We start from the raw sequence: 17,617 nt of genomic DNA, 5'->3' as shown, positions 1-17,617 counted from the left end.
ATATTATCCTAATTTACACCTATCAAAAATAAATAGTAAAGAATAATTTTATTTATATTTTCCCTTCATATTTTTATTTTTTATATATTCAAATTTCTAATTTATCATCTTTTAAACAAAAAAAATACAAAAATAATAAATATAAAGTATTAAAAAGAAATGTATAATTAAATTTTAATTAAAAAGTAAATATTAAAATATTATTAGATACCAATTTTTTCTTTGGAGTAAAATATGATAATAATAAACGATGCATATTGAATTCAGGCTATAAAAGACGTTTCACTCGCGACGATGACAGGGCCCGCATATTTTGAAGCTTCCGTTGCAAGAATTCGTTGCGGCACAAGCCAAATGTACCGCCTACTTCATTTGCATCTACAGACTAAACTGCAGGTGTACGAGAGTCAGACCTACCCATTCTTCACCCGAGCCTCGTCCTCTTTCAGTCTCCCAAAAATGGCGCCTACTGCGGCGGGCGTCGTCCTCCTGGGCCCGCCTGAGATTCGCCACCTCCTTCCTCCTCCATCCTCCGTGGCATCCAAGCCCGATCCCTTCCTCGACCTCGCTGACACAGGTTCCAACGCTTCCACGCCGCCTCCGCCCATGGGACTCACCGAGAACCTCTCCCCTACATTCCTCACCACTGGTGATCCCTGCCTCGACCTCGCGGACACAGTTTCGAACGCCTCCACGCCGCGTCCGCCCATGGGACTCACCGAGAACCTCTCCCCTACCTTCCTCTCCACTGGTGATCCCTGCCTCGACTTCTTCTTCCAGATTGTTCCGGACACCCCTGCCGCGACCGTCGCGGAGCTCCTCTCTTCAGCCTGGGAGAAGGAGGCCCCCACAGCCCTCAAGCTTATCTGCCACCTCCGCGGCGTCCGCGGGACCGGCAAGTCCGACCGTGAGGGCTTCTATTCTTCCGCATTGTGGCTTCACCGCCACCATCCGAAGACACTTACCTCTAACCTGCAGCCCATTTCTGAATTCGGATACCTGAAGGACTTACCGGAGATTCTTCACCGGCTGGTTGCTGGCGACGATGCTCGAGCGAAGGCCAAAGCCTCGCGGATAAAGCACTATTTCCATTGCAGTGTATTCCTTCGCCGGTCCAGGAAGCTACAGGTGCCAAAGAAGGAAGGAACGAGAGAAGAAAGGATCGCGGCAGAAACGGCAAAAAGGAAGGAATTATCGGCGCAGGCGGCGGAAATCCGACACACTAAGAGAGCCGAGATGGCGGTACGAGCGATCGAACGATATGGCCGTGATCCAGACTACCGCTGCCTCCACGACCGCGTTGCCGATGTCTTCGCAGAGTACTCTCCGTCGATCTCCGCCACCTGAGTGAAGGAGAGCTGACCAAGATCTCCCTCGCCGCCAAGTGGTGCCCTACCCCTGACTCTTCGTTCGACAGATCCATCCTCCTCTGCGAAGCCGTTGCGCGCCGCCTCTTCCCCAGGGACACCCACCCAGACTACACCTCCCTCGAGGAGGAGCACTACGCCTATCGCGTCCGAGACCGCCTCCGGAGGGAGGCGCTCGTTCCTCTGCGCCGCGCACTCGAGCTACCGGAGGTATACATGAGTGCCGGCCAGTGGAGTGTTCTCCCCTACAACCACGTCGCTTCTGTTGCAATGAAGAACTACAAGAAGCTCTTTGCCAAGCATGATTCCGGGCGATTCGATGAGTACATCGACAATGTCAAGAAGGGTAAAGCCAAAATTGCCGCCGGCGCACTCCTCCCCCACGAGATCCTTAAAGACGCCGGCGACGACGTCGCGGAGCTGCAGTGGAAGAGGATGATCGAAGACCTCTCCACAAGAGGTAGCCTGCGGAATTGCATCGCTGTATGCGACGTTTCCGGTAGCATGAGGGGCACCCCGATCGAGGTCTGCGTCGCGCTCGGGCTCCTCATCTCCGAGCTCAGCGAAGATCCATGGAAAGGACGGGTAATCACTTTCAGCGAGAGCCCGGAGCTGCATCTAATCAAGGGCGATTCACTGCAGGAGAAAACCGAGTTCATCTACAACATGGATTGGGGAACGAACACGGACTTCCAGAAGGTGTTCGACAAAATGCTCGCGGTTGCCGTCGAAGGAAAACTGCCGCCTGAGGCGATGGTAAAGCGACTGTTCGTGTTCAGCGACATGGAATTCGACGAGGCGTCCGCTAATCCCTGGGAGACGGACTACGAGGCGATTTGCCGGAAATTCCGTGAGGCGGGGTACAAGGAAGCAGTGGTCTCCAAGAATCTAGTCAAGCTGTTCTTGGAAGGAGGAGACGGGGTTCTCAACCCGAGGACAGTAATGGAGACGGCGATCGCCGGAGAGGAGTACCAAAAGCTCGTGGTCTTTGATTGAAGCGGGAGTTGCAACAATCTAAATTCTACTTATCCTAAATATAGGCAACCAAAGATCAAATTTGCATAGATGGATCATATCATCAATCAACTACATCTATTTTATCAAACTAGCAATTCTTTGCACAAAGGATAAGATAACATCATGAGATGATCAGGCAAGCAAACAAACAGAAACTAACATGTTAGTCAAAAACCACACAAAATACTTGATTTTATGTGCCAAACTCGGTTCCGTTCTTCCAGTCCAAACCAGTCATGATTGCAATTTTCCATTACTCATCATCTTCAGCCTGTTTTAAAACAACATCAATTGAATAAAAGTTTCTACGATTATTAAGCAAATATCACGATAAATCACAGACCTCTTCACTTCCTTCCTCGCCGTCCTCGTCATCATGGACCTCGGATTTGGATTTGTCAGATTCATCTTCATCAACATCGGCAGCATCGCGACTTCCTCCACCAGACTATTCGTTCAGGCAATGCCAATAACACTCAGTTTATTGATCATTAAATTGATCCAAATCAAGTAAGTTGAAAGATCATCAACCAGGTTTTTATTGTAGGTAGCTAATTTCTTGGTGTACTCCATCTTCAATTTAGCTGCTTTAGCCACATGAGGAGCCTTATCCTGGAAAAGGAAAACAAATCCACATCCCACCGAGTTATTTTTTTCCCCTTACAAAAAGGAAGATTGATTTAGTGGAAGAAAAACAAATATCAAATATTACTTCTTCGGACAATGTTTTCCACTTATCACCGCCAGCTTTGCCAACCTGATTGAATCAAAAATGGTTTGGTTTTGTTTGATTTAATATCAGTTGACAAAAGAATCAACAAGTAACAGACAGATCAACTTTACCACAGCGACGGATTTGTTGTTAGGATGTTTTTCCTTGTACGTCTTCCTGAACTCTTCCCTGCCGAGTAATTAGTAATCAGCAAAGATCCAAAACCCTAAAACGACTATGGAATAGGAGAGCTTACATGAACACAAAGAAGGCGCTAGGAGGTCGCTTAGGTTTGTTCGGATCCTTCTCGGCCTTAGCATTCTTCGGCTTCTTTGCCGGCCGCTCCGAACCCTTTCTCACAGCAAGCCTATAACAAAACATATATCAGATCCTAGCATCCAACACCCTATATATCACCGATGCATCGAAAACAGGAATCCGAAGAATTAGTCTTCGATTTTTTACTTGGCGTCAGCCTTCTTCGGCGCATCAGTCTTCGATTTCCCCCGTTTCATGGCGATAACTGCAACTAAACACCATGTGATCGACCAAAAAATCAAATAATTTCTGAAAAAAGGGAAGAAGTAGGAGAATGAACGGCATACCTTGATCGAACGATTGACGACGGTGGTAGCGCAGAAGAACAGCAAAAGGCAAAAGGAGAGCGATCGATGGGAGAAGGCGGATCGAAGATTGAAAAGGGAGGGATAATAAAAGGGCGTCAGGAGGCGGTGGGTTTTGGGTTATGAGAGGAATTGCAATCCGACGGCCCAGATGAGGCGATCAGGATTCTATGGGAGATATTTTGGTGTGCACGTCAGCGATCCGCGGGATCGTTTTATGGATGGGAAATCATTGCCATCTTTCGTCGCCGAGATAGCCGTTGGAATGCGACGTACGAAAGTATCGTCGGAGAATGTTTCTCGTGCGTCTGAATTTACAACTTTGGATATTTAGAAGAGATATTTCTATAAATATCTTTCAATTTTTTTATAAATATTTCTATATTTAGAAGAGATATTTCTATAAATATCTTTCAATCTCAATTATCATTCTCTTTGTTTAAAAAAAATATTAAAAATAAATATATAATCATGTGAATATAGGGACCATTAGAAAAATATCATAATATATGCTCTAAAGCGAATTGCATCCGCATAATCATAAAGGACGACGTAGCATCACTATGCGACCAGGTCCCATAGATAAATAGAACGCCCACTTCTCAGTTCATGCTTCCTCCTCCCCCGGCGTCGCCGGACGACGAGCTATCGCTCCTCCCTCCGCTGCCATAGTTCGATCCTGATGGCGATGACGATGAAGGCGACGGCGGCTTATTCAAGTCCAATAATGGTCTTTTATTCTTCCTCCCCCTTCTTGAACTCTCCGCTGCCGCTGGTTGCCCCGCTGCCTCATCGTCGCTGCGTCCGTCTCGTCGCCGGACAGAATCCTTGGTGTGGCACTCCTGCCGCTTCTGGTGGCTGGCGCGGTGTCCCTCCAGCGCGTGCCGAGTCTCGAACTCCTCGTGGCAGCCGTGGCATAGGTACTTCCGATGCCGGGGGTCGCCGGAGCCGGAGAGCAGCAGTAGCAACTCCGCCGTCTCCTCCTCCATCGACGGCGTCACCGAACCGCGCCCCCGCCGTGCCGGGTGCGACCGCATGTGCCCGTGCAGCGCCTTCTTCGACACGAATACCCTGTCGCACACGTGGCAGGCGATCGTCTCCGATTCCTGCGCCACCTCTCCTTCCTCCTTGCTCTCATCCTCGATTGGTAGTTTGACGTAGTAGTTGCCAAGGCTGCCGCCCCTGATGCTCATGGCTGGAGGATATTTGCAGGCGGTCGGCGGCACGGAGGAGGGTGGATAAGTAGAAACAAGCGGGCGCGACGCCGTCGCTTGGTGAAGCGTTGTGTTCGATCGGTTGGTTGGTAGTTATTCTGACCGTTCAAAGGCAGTATTAAAAGAAAGGAGAAGTATGCGTTGTTTAGTGGCATTGGAACGAAGAAAGCAAAGAACAACCAGAAGACACAGGATTTAATAGATAGAATATAATAATTTCCACAAATCACAACAAATTTAATTTCACTAGCACTTAATGTAAAGAGCCATGGAATGTCACAAATGAACCACGGCTTGAACACCAAAAATCCTTGCAAATAACATGGGTAAGGCGCCCCACATGGAAGTGGTGGTCGAGGATCATTGCTACCTTCTAACCGGAGGAACAACACCTCCGCCTGGCGAGAAGCCACGGTCCACTTGTGCCTGAAACAGTATATGCCAAAGTTGATCCTTGGAAATCAATCTATGGAGCAAGTAAATGACAACCAAAACTTAAATTAATGTGATGCAAAGAGAAGCACCAAAATCATACTTAGGATGAGTGCTCAAGTGAACGCTTCAAATCCATTTCTACTTGATGAATCGTCCATTGCATTCCTTCCAGTTTCTGTAAATCAATTATTCTAACTAAATTAAGCAACTGAGATTGCTTCTACAAAAAACAAATGGCATTGAAAGAACAGAAGATGTAGGCACCTTCACAATCTCATGATATTGTCTTGCAATTGTATCAAAATGTGGGTCGACGCCTTGGTACTCCCGTAATCGTGTGACCTGTTAAATAATGATGGGATACAGATGTTGACAAAAGTTGCTTAAATATCAGTTAACAAATTAAATTGATAATATTTAATTAATCTATCAAAGGACAATTCCAATCTAGCCATTGTACTCGGCAGTCAATTTCAATTTAGAAGGCTGCCTGCGTCTATATGATTTACTTTTTTGCAAGAGATCCGCATTTGGCCGAGATAAAAATTTAAATGAATAGCAGAGATACAATACAATTTTTTAAACCTAGAAAGTTTTCTTTGGATTACGCAAATGTGCCTGAAAGATGAATGCAACAGAGACACAGTTGAACAATGACCAAGCATGATACTGTATAATATAAAAAAATGAAACTCCAGGAGGTTGATGTAATTATACCGCTTTATTGTAAGCAATGGATGCTTCTTCTGTCGCTTCCAATAAATATTTGCTGAAAGGCATGGACGCAATTAGGTAACAGCTATAGCATTACAAAGAAGGGTCTAAGAAGTCATTTTTCGCTTCCAATAAATATTTGCTGAAAGGCATGAATGCAATTAGGTAACAGCTATAGCATTACAAAGAAGGGTCAAAGAAGTCATTTTTGAATTACCGTATCTTATGCAGGGCTGGAACAGAATCCTTAGTGTAAGTGTCACGCAGAAGAAGATGTTCAAGAACACTGAGACAATGTCAGGGATATATAGCCGTCAAAATAGAGTAAAATAATCAAGAACCATCGTAACAATGTAATATTGTTTTACTATGTCTACCAGTACAAAAACAGCTGAACTATAATTTTGTCACAATTTCTATCCATCTTGCAAACATTACAATATGCTAAGGAAAGCAAGAAAGATGCTGCAGAAATCAGAACCGTGTTAGGAACAAAACCCTATGGCTAAAATCCTAACAAATAAGGAAGTAGAAATGAGCTTCTTAATAATTATCAAAATGAAATAGTTAAATGCAGTAACATATGCGCAGGTACAAGATTTGAATTGACACAACTCCACTCTATCATGCAAAATGCATAAAAACTAGCAGATGAAGCACGAGAAAACAGAATAAATTCTCATCTTCAAAAGCACACTTCAACAATAGTTATGTTATGCACAATGAGACAGATGATGACAATTAGATAATGAACAAAATAGCAAATCCTATTGGATTTCTTTGAGTTAGACAATAGTATGTACGAACATTGAACTATACTTCAAATATTTGAGTTTATGTAATAGAGTAACACATGCAGATAACTTCCAATGAGGCAAGCCTAGAACAACTATATAGACAAACCTGAGTTTGGCATTCATTGTCTGACACCTCTTACAAAGCCATGTTTTCCTCAATTCATCCTGCTTATAATAAAATATCATGAAAAAAGACAACTATTTTTGCGAAAATGAATATAACAAAACACATCTTCCATATTTGAAGCACAATTAAATAGATTACAATTTTCAAGAATTATGCGCTCCGGCAGACTTACATATTGATGCTGATGCTGCAACTTCAGGTCCTTGACAAACCTGATAAGCACTCCAAGTATTTGCTCCAGGACCTACAGATACAAAAAGGTGAAGAGATGTAAACCAACCAACATGTCAGTCAAGATGCCACTTGACAGGACATATTGTGCACAAATGAGAAAGGATGAGAAAATCATAAGGTGCTACTTGCTACATACATTGTAGTGCTCTGCAAACTTCCTGTCCATTGAATAAAGGTCCTCTAACAACACAGCCTCTTCCCTCTCAATCTCTTCAATAATTAACTTTACCCTGTGCAAAACGTGATAGCTTTACTTGTAAAAGAATTTTCTAAAAAGAATAAAGTTCACTATTAACTATAACGTCCTAGAGTTTACCCATTACCAAAACTAACAAAGTTATCACAAACCTATTAAGATTTTCATTGGATGACCCCACCTAACCAAAAATATGAATGTAACCGAAAAAGACCAATTTACATATATATATATATTGCTTATAATCCTCTCAAGCTATCAAGCTTAACTCATATACTAAACTAAAAGAGAATGAAAGCCAAAAACAGACACTACTGCTATGTTACAATTTGACTGAATGCCAACTTTCTAAACCTAACTATTATATCTTTTGGAAAGCTGCAACTCAATCAAATCTGAACAAAGTAATAGTAAACAACTTATATGTCATGAGTTTGAATTCAAACTTGATCCTGCTTACATGAGCCCATCCATGTTATGTATCCTTGTTAAATTGCCATCATGAGCCCATCCATGCAAACATATACATCTTTGGCTTTCATTCTCTTTTATTTAATCTGAGTCAAGCTTAGTGATAGGAAAAGAAGTATCACCTCTCTGGAAGCCGAGCACTTGAAATTTGACTAAGTGATGGCGAGTCTGTTGAAGGCATCAATCAGTTTGTTCATCAATGAGTTGTACTCAAATATTTGCATCTGTTTAAGAATAATGCTTACCATTATCATTCATAGTGAAAATATCAGCTAATGCTTCACACTTAGCATCTAAGCGACATTCAATTTCACGAACAAGGGTTCTCTGATGCTCTGACGTATCCTAAAAGAACATAATCATACTCAAGAAATGTTTCAGAAGGTACAAATTAAGAATTCCCATATGGGTATCATCTATATCAGTTACAAAAGGTTAAGTGCAAAAATTATATATGGTTGTTAGCCTTACCACATTCCTAGAAGGATTTTGCTGTTGGACTTGCCATAGAAAATCTGCTGTTACTCCAAGAAAACGATTTGGCACCCCACCAACTCCAGGTTCAATAGCATCAGAACTGTTAGCTGGAGTTGGAAATCCCAAGACACTGCTACTGCTATTTGAATAACTGTTATTATAGCTTGTTGAATTTGAGCTAGTGCTTGGAGTTACACTTATAGTGCTGTCAATAGAGCTCCTTGAAATCATACTAACTTTCTCTATTTCCTCCTCATTGATTTCCCCATCTTTAGACAGAAGGGGAAGTCTTAACCTCTGTGCAGCCTCAGCAACTGCCAGACGGTGCTCAAGATAATCATAAACCTGAGTCCAATGGTACAGTTTAAATTCTAAGTGTATATACATTGCAAATCGAAATACCATATAAGTAAGTTTCAAAACTAGAAAAGACCAGTCTCCAAAATCAACAGGAGGCTTCCACTACAACTCCATTCAGTTACTTAGCATTCAAAACAACTAGCATGTTAACAGATACTATCCCATTGAATCAAAAAATTTATATCATCCTTCAAAGGACATTTCACATGACAATATTAAAACTTTGTTAAACCACAATACTTTTCACAAGCAATAACTTTGACACCATAATCTCCTTCCAAAAGAAATATTTGCAAATAAAACCCCGTATTTAACCATTAGGATATCAGATAAATCATAGATTCCATTGTAATAAGATATTTACAGAAAGGTTCATAATATCTCTTTCCAGGTCTGCAAAGTATATGCAGCCAAAAGGCTGGCGCTAGTTACATGACTAGTGAAATATGGTTGAGGCTAAACACAGCCTAGAAACATCTATGTTTGCCTATCTTTTGCATCAAGAATTTCAAACGAATATCTATTAGTTATTAGAAATGTGGCGTCATAAGTTATTATGGCCATAACATTATGGTTGCTAAGTATATTCCTAATCATCTTTATTAGAATCTTTCTGCATTTAATACATGTCTATTACATCACAATTATATTTTCAGATCAACAGCACCATGCATGACATGAACCAAACTAAAAATGACTTTCAATTTAATTTCAGCATATCCCAAGCATCAGTGTCTGACCAAATAGGTTCTGATTTCTAAGATTTTTTTTATGTTTTATCTAAATCAAAGTAGAATTGATAACACAAAAGACTTCAAGAAAAACAAGAGTTTGTTAGCCCAACTCAATATCTAAAGAAGAAATTCATAGGAAAAGGATTTGAAAATTTCAAGTTAACATTGAAAAATCAATCTACATGCAAGTATGCAATGTACAAACGTCCAGTTAAGAGAACATTAAGCCAGTAGGATAACCAACCAGGTGCTAGTGGGCCTTTAGTATGGATATTGGAGCATGTATATAAGACAAAAATGTGATTAAAGCAAGTCAAGGTAGTCCTATATCTCTTGCTTTGTTGGCACCAAAAAGATAATATCAAATCTGCTACTGCATGAGAAACAATAACTGACTGAACTAAGGCAATACAACATGGATTAGCACATCATGCCACATATGCACAGTTAAAATGTCTAACACTACTTGATATCTAGAGGATTTGGCAATTCTAGGTGATCATGGTCTCTGTTTTTCCTGGACTTAAAATGTAAGATCCAAAAAGAAGTGAAAGCTCAAAATTAAACAAGACACATAAACCTCAGGGGAGCACTTCTGCCCGAGATGAGAATGGAGACCAGGAATGTCTTTAACCCCTCCAAGGTTCCCCCCCAAAACAGTCTGCTGGTACTCTTCAACCATAGTGATTGCCTCACCATAAACCGCCTATAGAACATTTCACAATTAAATCAAGCCAATAAGCCACACATCCAAAGGTCATAAAAGTATACATCACTACTCCTACAGGACAACAGATCACCCACCATGGCTTCCAAGTAGCATGTCCGCTCCCGCAGCATTTCCTCCCTCGCCTGTTACCACCATATCAAACAATAAACAAGGAAAAAAAACAAACTATGAATAATCAAATGGAATAATATATATTTCTCGCAGTTTAATTGTAATACAAACGCGATTACAAGTTGAAGTTCGGTGAAAGAAGATTTTGACACATAAGAACCATCAGGGGCGAGGCAGTGGCGCTCGAGCTGCTCGATGAGATGCATCACGTCAGCAGGCAGATTCTGGGATTGCGCAATCTTCGCCATGGATCTATTATAAGAACCAGCTATTGGCTCGCTGAATCAATTGGCCGGACTAGTGGAACAGATTGACCTGGAAAATGGCATCAATTAATAAATTTAAATCAAATTTATCGTGCAGTACAAACATTAATCACAGAACTTTGCTAACAGATTAAAATCACCCACATGCGACAAACCATACACTCTAATCACATACAAATCCCAATTTGTTTTTATCACAAATCAAAAACTTCGACTATGCTAGAATAAACACGAGTAATGCTGCATCTCTCTTACAAGAAAAAAAAGGAGACCATCCACTCTCATTCATTATAAAATTGTTGGGAGGGAGATAAATCAGGGGGGAAATAAGCGAGAAATCGAACCAGAAAGGAGATGCAGATCCGAGGCTTGAGTAGTGAGCGTTCGCTAGGGCTTCGTCGTAAGGACAGTTGAGAGACAGAGAGCTTCGGTCCATCCATTTCGTATTTTTTTTTTAAAAAAAATCTCAGAAATTTCATGAAATGGACCCGTTTAAGGCTTTAAGCATCCGTTCTCCATTACATTAACCCGCAACCGGTCAGCTGATTCGATAATCCGTTTCACTTCCCTAATACCATTTATATGGTTATAAATTATTTTTTAATACAAATATTTAATTTAGCCAATTGCTAGATTTAAAGAGAATTATTTTAGAAAATGAATATATCTTAAATTATTATAATAATATTTTAAAACACCAGTATATGGCCGCTCAACAGTTTGATTAATCATTAGTGGACGGTCTTACCATGATTCACCCTTCGATAAATTCAAAAGTGCAAACTATCTAGTAGCCTAGTAGCCAACATGCCCTATTTTTCAAACACGATGATGAATTTCTTGCTTGTCCTAGGTTTTGAACCCTGATTACATGGATGATCTATTAGTAGGGATGTAAATGAACCAAACGGTTCGCGAGCTATTCGGAGCTCGATTCGGTAAAAAGCTCGTTCGAGTTCGTTCGTTTATCTTATCGAGCCGAGCTCGAGCTCGACAGTTTTATCGAGCCGAGCTCGAGCTTAAGGATGTTCGGCTCGTGAGCTCGCGAACATGTTCGTTTATAGGCTCGCGAGCCAAAAAAACGAGCCAAAAAACGAGCTCAAAAACGAGCCAAAAACGAGCTCGAAAACGAGCCCGAGCTCGCTTAACGAGTTAGGCTCGTTAACTTTGATGGCTCACCTGATACCAAACGACTCGAGCCCTAATAGATAGGGATGTAAACGAGCCGAACAGTATCAGGCTCGAGCTCGACTCGTTTAAGTTATATTCGAGCTCGAGCTCGGCTCAAGCTCGGCTCGAGCTCGAATCGAGCTTTTATCACAAGGCTCGAGCTCGGCTCGTTTTAGAATTATCAAGCTCGCGAACAGTTCGAGCTCGGCTCGTTATTAGCTCGATTATCAAAGTTAACGAGCCTAACTCGTTAAGCGAGCTCGGACTCGTTTTCGAGCTCGTTTTTGACTCGTTTTAGAGCCCTTTTTTTGGCTCATTTTAAAGCTCGTTTTAAGGCTCGTTTTAGAGCTCGTTTTAAGGCAAGGAATTAGCAAGGAAGAACTAAGCTACAATGCAAAATTCTGCATACGAAGAGATCTAACTACACTAAAATTCTGCACTAAAATTCTGCTCATGATATCCTAATAGCAAAGGAAACTAGAAAATATCCCCGTGTATATCTAGTGGCAAGGGAAACTGATCATGTCCAACTAATAGCAAAATAAATCTGTTCATGCATTTTCAAGAACAATAACTTAATAAATCTACACATCATAAATCATTTCCAACTAAGCAAAGCAATAAGAAAGATTACTGCTGCTAACAACATCTACACGTGGTATACTAAAGCATGCATCACTAGATCTACACATGTGGAATTATCTCCAACTAAGCAAAGCAATAAAAAGATTACTGCTGCGAAGAATAAAGCAACTTAAACGTGCTGTGAAAGCAAAGCTAAGCATACTGTGAAGATCGTTTTCGGAACAGTGAGGGGAAGCAAAAACATCATTAACCAAATCCCAACCCCTCCATATCTCCCTGGAAATTCGAAAATGCCATAAACATAACCATCACCTATCATGCTCTAACCTTGTAATTGAACACTACTTGGATGGGAACTCTATATTAAGAATATAACTCTATCATTCCAAATCCATGCTTAATCCTATACCCTTTATTTTCTTGCCCTGAGGTTCACGGCAGTAAGCTTTGGAACATCTCCTCTTCCTTTAGAGCAATAGGATCCTTAATCGTGCTACATCAGAAGTAATAGGGAAGGAAAACCAAGAACGAATGCTACCCTTAAAGCCTCTAGCTATCCCAATACTGCACAGTATGATCCGAAAGCAAGGGAAACGAAATCCCTAGCAACTCAATCCAGTACAGCATTCCGAATGCAAAATACGGCAGCAAGCACAAGTAGAAAACAAAAACTCTGTACAGCATGCTTCAAATTCAAGAGATACAAGGAAGCATCCCAACAAATTCGGAGCAACTCCTATCACAGGTGAGTAGTACTTACTTAGCGTTCTTGAACTTACAACCGAGAAGAGGAAGGCTCTAGGGTTCGCGGAAAGGGGAAGATCTCGGCGGCTCCTTTGTGCTTCCGAGCTCCCTTCGTCGGGATGCCCACCCACGGGTGAAGACTGGCCGGAAAAGGGCTTCGCCGGCGCCGGAGAACAAAGCCCTAGCTTTGCTGCGTTTCCGCCCGCACAGCCGTCGCACGCGAAGAGGAGGAGAAGCGGGATTAGGGTTCGGGAATAAATCCTAAGTTCTTCTCTTATAACTCCTATATGCTGTTAACTATCTCCCCCATAAATCTATTTCGCTATCTCTTATAATCACAAAATACCCGCGGACCACTTGGTCATCCGCTCCACTTAAGTCACGGGTTGTGCGTGCCGGAGGTCGCAGAGTCGAGCCTCGGCTCAGCCATTTTCTGCAACTTATACCTGTATCTATTACCATTTTTCTTTAACAAAGTGTTTACAGAGCAGTTGGTTAGCCGAATTTTTACCTGACCCGTAGTTTTCAATTTAAACCTCGGTTTTGATATTTTTTGTTAAAACTTCTTTCGTTTTGTAAAAATATCAAACGATCTTCAAAAATTATATAAAAATACTCTAAAAATTTCAAAAAATCTCTAAAATATTTTAAAAGCATTTCCAAATATTTTTAAGGGCATTTAGAACTCGAAATAGGGAAAATTGGGTCGTTACAATCCCCCATACCTTATAAAAAGTTCGTCCTCGAACTTAGAATAGTTTTGGATATTTCTATCTCATACTATCCTCACGCTCCCAAGTGACTTGCTCGTGCTTCTGGCTCTGCCAGATAACCTTCACTAGTGGTACTTCTTTATTCCTTAGTCTCTTAACTTCTCTGTCCACTATCCGTGTAGGTCTGCTCTCGTAGCTAAGATCATCTTGGATCTGCACTAACTGAGGTTGAATCACTTGGCTAGGGTCATGGAGACACTTCTTTAGCATGGAGACATGAAATACGTTATGTATTGCTGACATGTCTTGTGGTAAGTCCAGCTTGTAAGCTACTTTCCCAATCCTCTTTATGATCAGGTAAGGTCCTACATAGCGGGGACTTAATTTGCTCTTCTTGCCAAATCTCATCACTCCCTTCATAGGAGCAACCTTGAGAAAGACTGAATCCCCTACTTGGAAATCAAGTGGCCTACGATGTGTGTCAGCATAACTCTTCTGTCTACTCTGGGCAGTCTCAATTCTCTGTCTGATCTTCTGGATGGCCTGAGTGGTTTCTTCTATCATCTCAGTCTGGATGCCCAGCTCTACTTCCATTTCTCTTCTTTCACCTGCTTCTTGCCAGCAAATGGGTGATCTGCACTTCCTGCCATACAACGCCTCATAAGGTGTCATCTCGATAGTGGCCTGATAGCTATTGTTGTAGGCAAACTCAGCTAAGCATAGATACTTGCACCAACTTCCCTTGAAATCTAGTGCACAAGCCCTGAGCATATCTTCTAAAATCTGACTTGCTCACTTGGTTACCAGGATTCAGAAACTTTAGTACTTAAGCCTGGAGGTCTAGAGTTCGAATCCTGGGGAAGACAAAAATCCACTGGCGGCGCTCACTTGGTTACTAGGATTCACAAACTCTAGTACTTAAGCTTGGAGGTCTAGAGTTCGAATCCTGGGGAAGGCAAAAATCCACTGGCCAGGGGTGGAAAGTCCTAGTGAGTAACGGCACAGCCAAAGGGTCGTCGGTCGACGACATTAGAGGTCGCCAAATGGGCCGACGACATAAGGGCCGCCAATGGGCCGCCACAAGGGCCGCCCAAGACCCGGCCCTTTGGCCTCTTGGGCGACCCTTGTGGCGGCCCCTTATGTCGTCGGCCCATTTGGCGACCTCTATATCGTCGACCGATGACCCTTTGGTCGTGCCGTTACTCACTAAGTCTTTCCACCCCTGGTCAGTGGATTTTTACCTTCCCCAGGATTCGAACTCTAGACCTCTAGGCTTAAGTACTAGAGTTTATGAATCCTGGTAGCCAGGCTTATTATTATTATTATTATTGAGCGGCCATATAATGGTATTTTAAAATATTATTATAATAATTTAAGATATATTCATTTTCTAAAATAATTCTCTTTAAATCTAGCAATTGACTAAATTAAATATTTGTATTAAAAATTAATTGATAACCATATAAATGGTATTAGGGAAGTGAAACGGATTATCGAATCAGCTGACCGGTTGCGGGTTAATGTAATGGAGAACGGATGCTTAAAGCCTTAAACGGGTCCATTTCATGAAATTTCTGAGATTTTTTTTAAAAAAAAAATACGAAATGGATGGACCGAAGCTCTCTGTCTCTCAACTGTCCCTACGACGAAGCCCTAGCGAACGCTCACTACTCAAGCCTCGGATCTGCATCTCCTTTCTGGTTCGATTTCTCGCTTATTTCCCCCCTGATTTATCTCCCTCCCAACAATTTTATAATGAATGAGAGTGGATGGTCTCATTTTTTTTTCTTGTAAGAGAGATGCAGCATTACTCGTGTTTATTCTAGCATAGTCGAAGTTTTTGATTTGTGATAAAAACAAATTGGGATTTGTATGTGATTAGAGTGTATGGTTTGTCATCTCCTTCTAGATCCAAACAAACTATACAATCTATTAATCAATCCAAAACTCACTAATCAACACTTCTTAAATCCAACAATCAATCCAAGATTCAACCAAATCAATATATCACAGCCGATTTCCAATTCCTTAACCATGAATCAATCCCACACAATTCATCCATTTCAACTAATCAATCCATAATCAATTCAACCTGCAACACCCTAATCACACCCAAATAAATCTAACTAGATTTAACTCCATCCACAAATGAATCTCAAATCCATAAGCGATCATAAACTCCATTATATCATCTCTACTAAACATCCAAAATCAATCTTACGTAATTTATCTACCACACTTAATCCAACCCAAAATTAAATAACAACTCACCTAAATTTATGAACACTAAATCAGATGCATACACCCCAGCAAGAACACCTAATAAACCACTGATCCACAAATTCCAACCCATAATCAATCAATCCTCCATCCACAATTAACACCTTAAATTCCAGAATGAAATTCATCCAATGCAGCCAAACAATCAATGCATTTAATCCAATATTAATCCAAATTAATATACATCTTACCCCAAACTAAATTCTGCCGCAACTTCCCCTCCAAATGCAACTGTAAGGAACACGAGCTGCTAACCTTTGCCGAAATTGGTGACCTTTCCAGTAGTGAACCCGAGCAGGAACCCTCCACAGCTTCAAGAAGTGGAATTGGCAGTGGCCGGCAACAGGGAACGTCCACAGCACGCAGATCCTCTGTTTCCTCTAATCCAGATCAGGACGATCATCACAAACAAACCCAATTAAGCAAGGTCTTTGAATTCACAGAATCATCCGACGAAGCCTTACCTCAATCGATCCGCGCGATCCACCTCAACTGGACGACGATCCGCAACCCCCTCCAATGAATAGATCTAATAGAAAAGCTGAGAGGGGCTCGATCCACCAAGAAAGATGTGAATCAACTCCCCCCTGTCGTGCCCTAGCTCCGCCGGATCATCGTCGATCGCCCGCAAGAAAGAAAAAGGACGAAGACCTCACGCCTCGGGAAGGAGAGGGAGGAGGGGGGCTCGGCCTAGGCACGCTGGAGGAGGGATCAAGCGAGAAGAAGTCGCGAGAGAGGGCTCGGGAGAAAGGAACTCGCGCGAGGGGGAGAAGAAATCGGGGAGGAAGAGAATCGGGGGAGGGGGTTTTCGGCGATAAAGAGGGAAAAATAAAAGAAAATGATTTTATAATTAAAATATTTCCTCACTTAAATAGGGTAGTCCAAAGAGGCTTTATCGGCACCCGCCGATTGGTCCCCTCAAACCCCTCCGTACGAGCTCCGAAAAATTCCCAGAAAATTTCTAAAAATTCTGGAAAAATCCAATAAGATTTTTCGTCCAATAATATTTATTATTTAATTTTTCGGTATCTTACATTCTCCCCCACTAATAAAAATTTGGTCCCCAAATTTACTGGTCAACTCAGGGACCCTCCTCCAAGGTAACTACCAATCAACATACTCATATGTCACTCATCCAAGTATCATAAACAAATCTCCAACCCTAGTATCATAAAGATATCTCCAAACATGATAATCCTCCTCCAAGTGACTAGCGACAACTCTGTGAGCTATGAACTCACCCTACTCCCGCTACTCTCACTCTGCAATCTAGCCAACTGTGGATAAATCAAACTCCTCTAAAATCCAAAATCCACTATCAATAAATCCTCCAACACATGTATAGAGCGCTCAAACTATCCATCAGTCTGAGATGAAAATCTATACTAAAGTGAAACTCATAATCCCAAGTCTGCTGTAACCATAATCAAAACCATGATATGAAATCACTGATCTCCATCCAAAACAATACTCAAAGATACATCATCCAGTCCGATAATCTCCCTAGAGTATAATCCTGCTACTCCATCTAAAAGAATCC

General features: G+C 41.8%; 3 protein-coding genes and 1 pseudogene across 9 annotated transcripts; 1 reads left to right on the top strand and 3 right to left on the bottom strand.

Moving 5' to 3' along the window:
• The first annotated feature begins 567 nt into the window (after positions 1-567).
• LOC122042666 lies at positions 568-2,431 on the top strand (annotated as a pseudogene).
• Positions 2,432-2,440: 9 nt separating this feature from the next.
• Positions 2,441-3,898, bottom strand: LOC122042667 (HMG1/2-like protein). Of its 3 annotated transcripts, none has more exons than XM_042602907.1 (8): positions 3,702-3,897; positions 3,562-3,619; positions 3,353-3,463; positions 3,228-3,285; positions 3,097-3,141; positions 2,916-2,996; positions 2,728-2,832; positions 2,441-2,655 (listed from the first exon to the last, which is right to left on the bottom strand). In XM_042602907.1, the coding sequence occupies exons 2-8, from the start codon at positions 3,609-3,611 to the stop codon at positions 2,638-2,640; spliced, it is 468 nt and encodes a 155-aa protein (XP_042458841.1). In that variant the 5' UTR covers positions 3,612-3,619; positions 3,702-3,897; the 3' UTR covers positions 2,441-2,637. The 3 variants fall into 3 exon arrangements, with proteins under 3 accessions (XP_042458841.1, XP_042458842.1, XP_042458843.1); XM_042602908.1 differs by having other exon boundaries at positions 3,562-3,625; positions 3,702-3,836; XM_042602909.1 differs by lacking the exon at positions 3,097-3,141 and having other exon boundaries at positions 3,702-3,898.
• Positions 3,899-4,321: 423 nt separating this feature from the next.
• Positions 4,322-4,912, bottom strand: LOC122044127 (zinc finger protein ZAT2-like). Its single transcript, XM_042604665.1, has one exon. The coding sequence runs from the start codon at positions 4,910-4,912 to the stop codon at positions 4,322-4,324; it is 591 nt and encodes a 196-aa protein (XP_042460599.1).
• A 194-nt stretch (positions 4,913-5,106) lies between these two features.
• LOC122042665 (AUGMIN subunit 4-like) lies at positions 5,107-16,441 on the bottom strand. Of its 5 annotated transcripts, none has more exons than XM_042602904.1 (15): positions 16,333-16,441; positions 10,439-10,634; positions 10,283-10,330; positions 10,059-10,184; positions 8,379-8,729; positions 8,153-8,252; positions 8,030-8,075; positions 7,377-7,470; positions 7,179-7,250; positions 6,986-7,044; positions 6,300-6,368; positions 6,086-6,137; positions 5,633-5,710; positions 5,469-5,543; positions 5,107-5,359 (listed from the first exon to the last, which is right to left on the bottom strand). In XM_042602904.1, exons 2-14 carry the CDS (start codon positions 10,565-10,567, stop codon positions 5,469-5,471), a joined length of 1,299 nt encoding a protein of 432 aa, XP_042458838.1. In that variant the 5' UTR covers positions 10,568-10,634; positions 16,333-16,441; the 3' UTR covers positions 5,107-5,359. The 5 variants fall into 5 exon arrangements, with proteins under 5 accessions (XP_042458838.1, XP_042458837.1, XP_042458836.1 ...); XM_042602903.1 differs by having other exon boundaries at positions 16,269-16,436; XM_042602902.1 differs by lacking the exon at positions 16,333-16,441 and adding an exon at positions 13,101-13,343.
• Positions 16,442-17,617: the final 1,176 nt, after the last annotated feature.

This window comes from Zingiber officinale, chromosome 2A (assembly GCF_018446385.1).
Source record: "Zingiber officinale cultivar Zhangliang chromosome 2A, Zo_v1.1, whole genome shotgun sequence".
Taxonomy (NCBI): Eukaryota; Viridiplantae; Streptophyta; class Magnoliopsida; order Zingiberales; family Zingiberaceae; genus Zingiber; species Zingiber officinale.
Note: the sequence above shows the minus strand (reverse complement) of the source record. Positions and strands in the feature narration are given on the sequence as shown.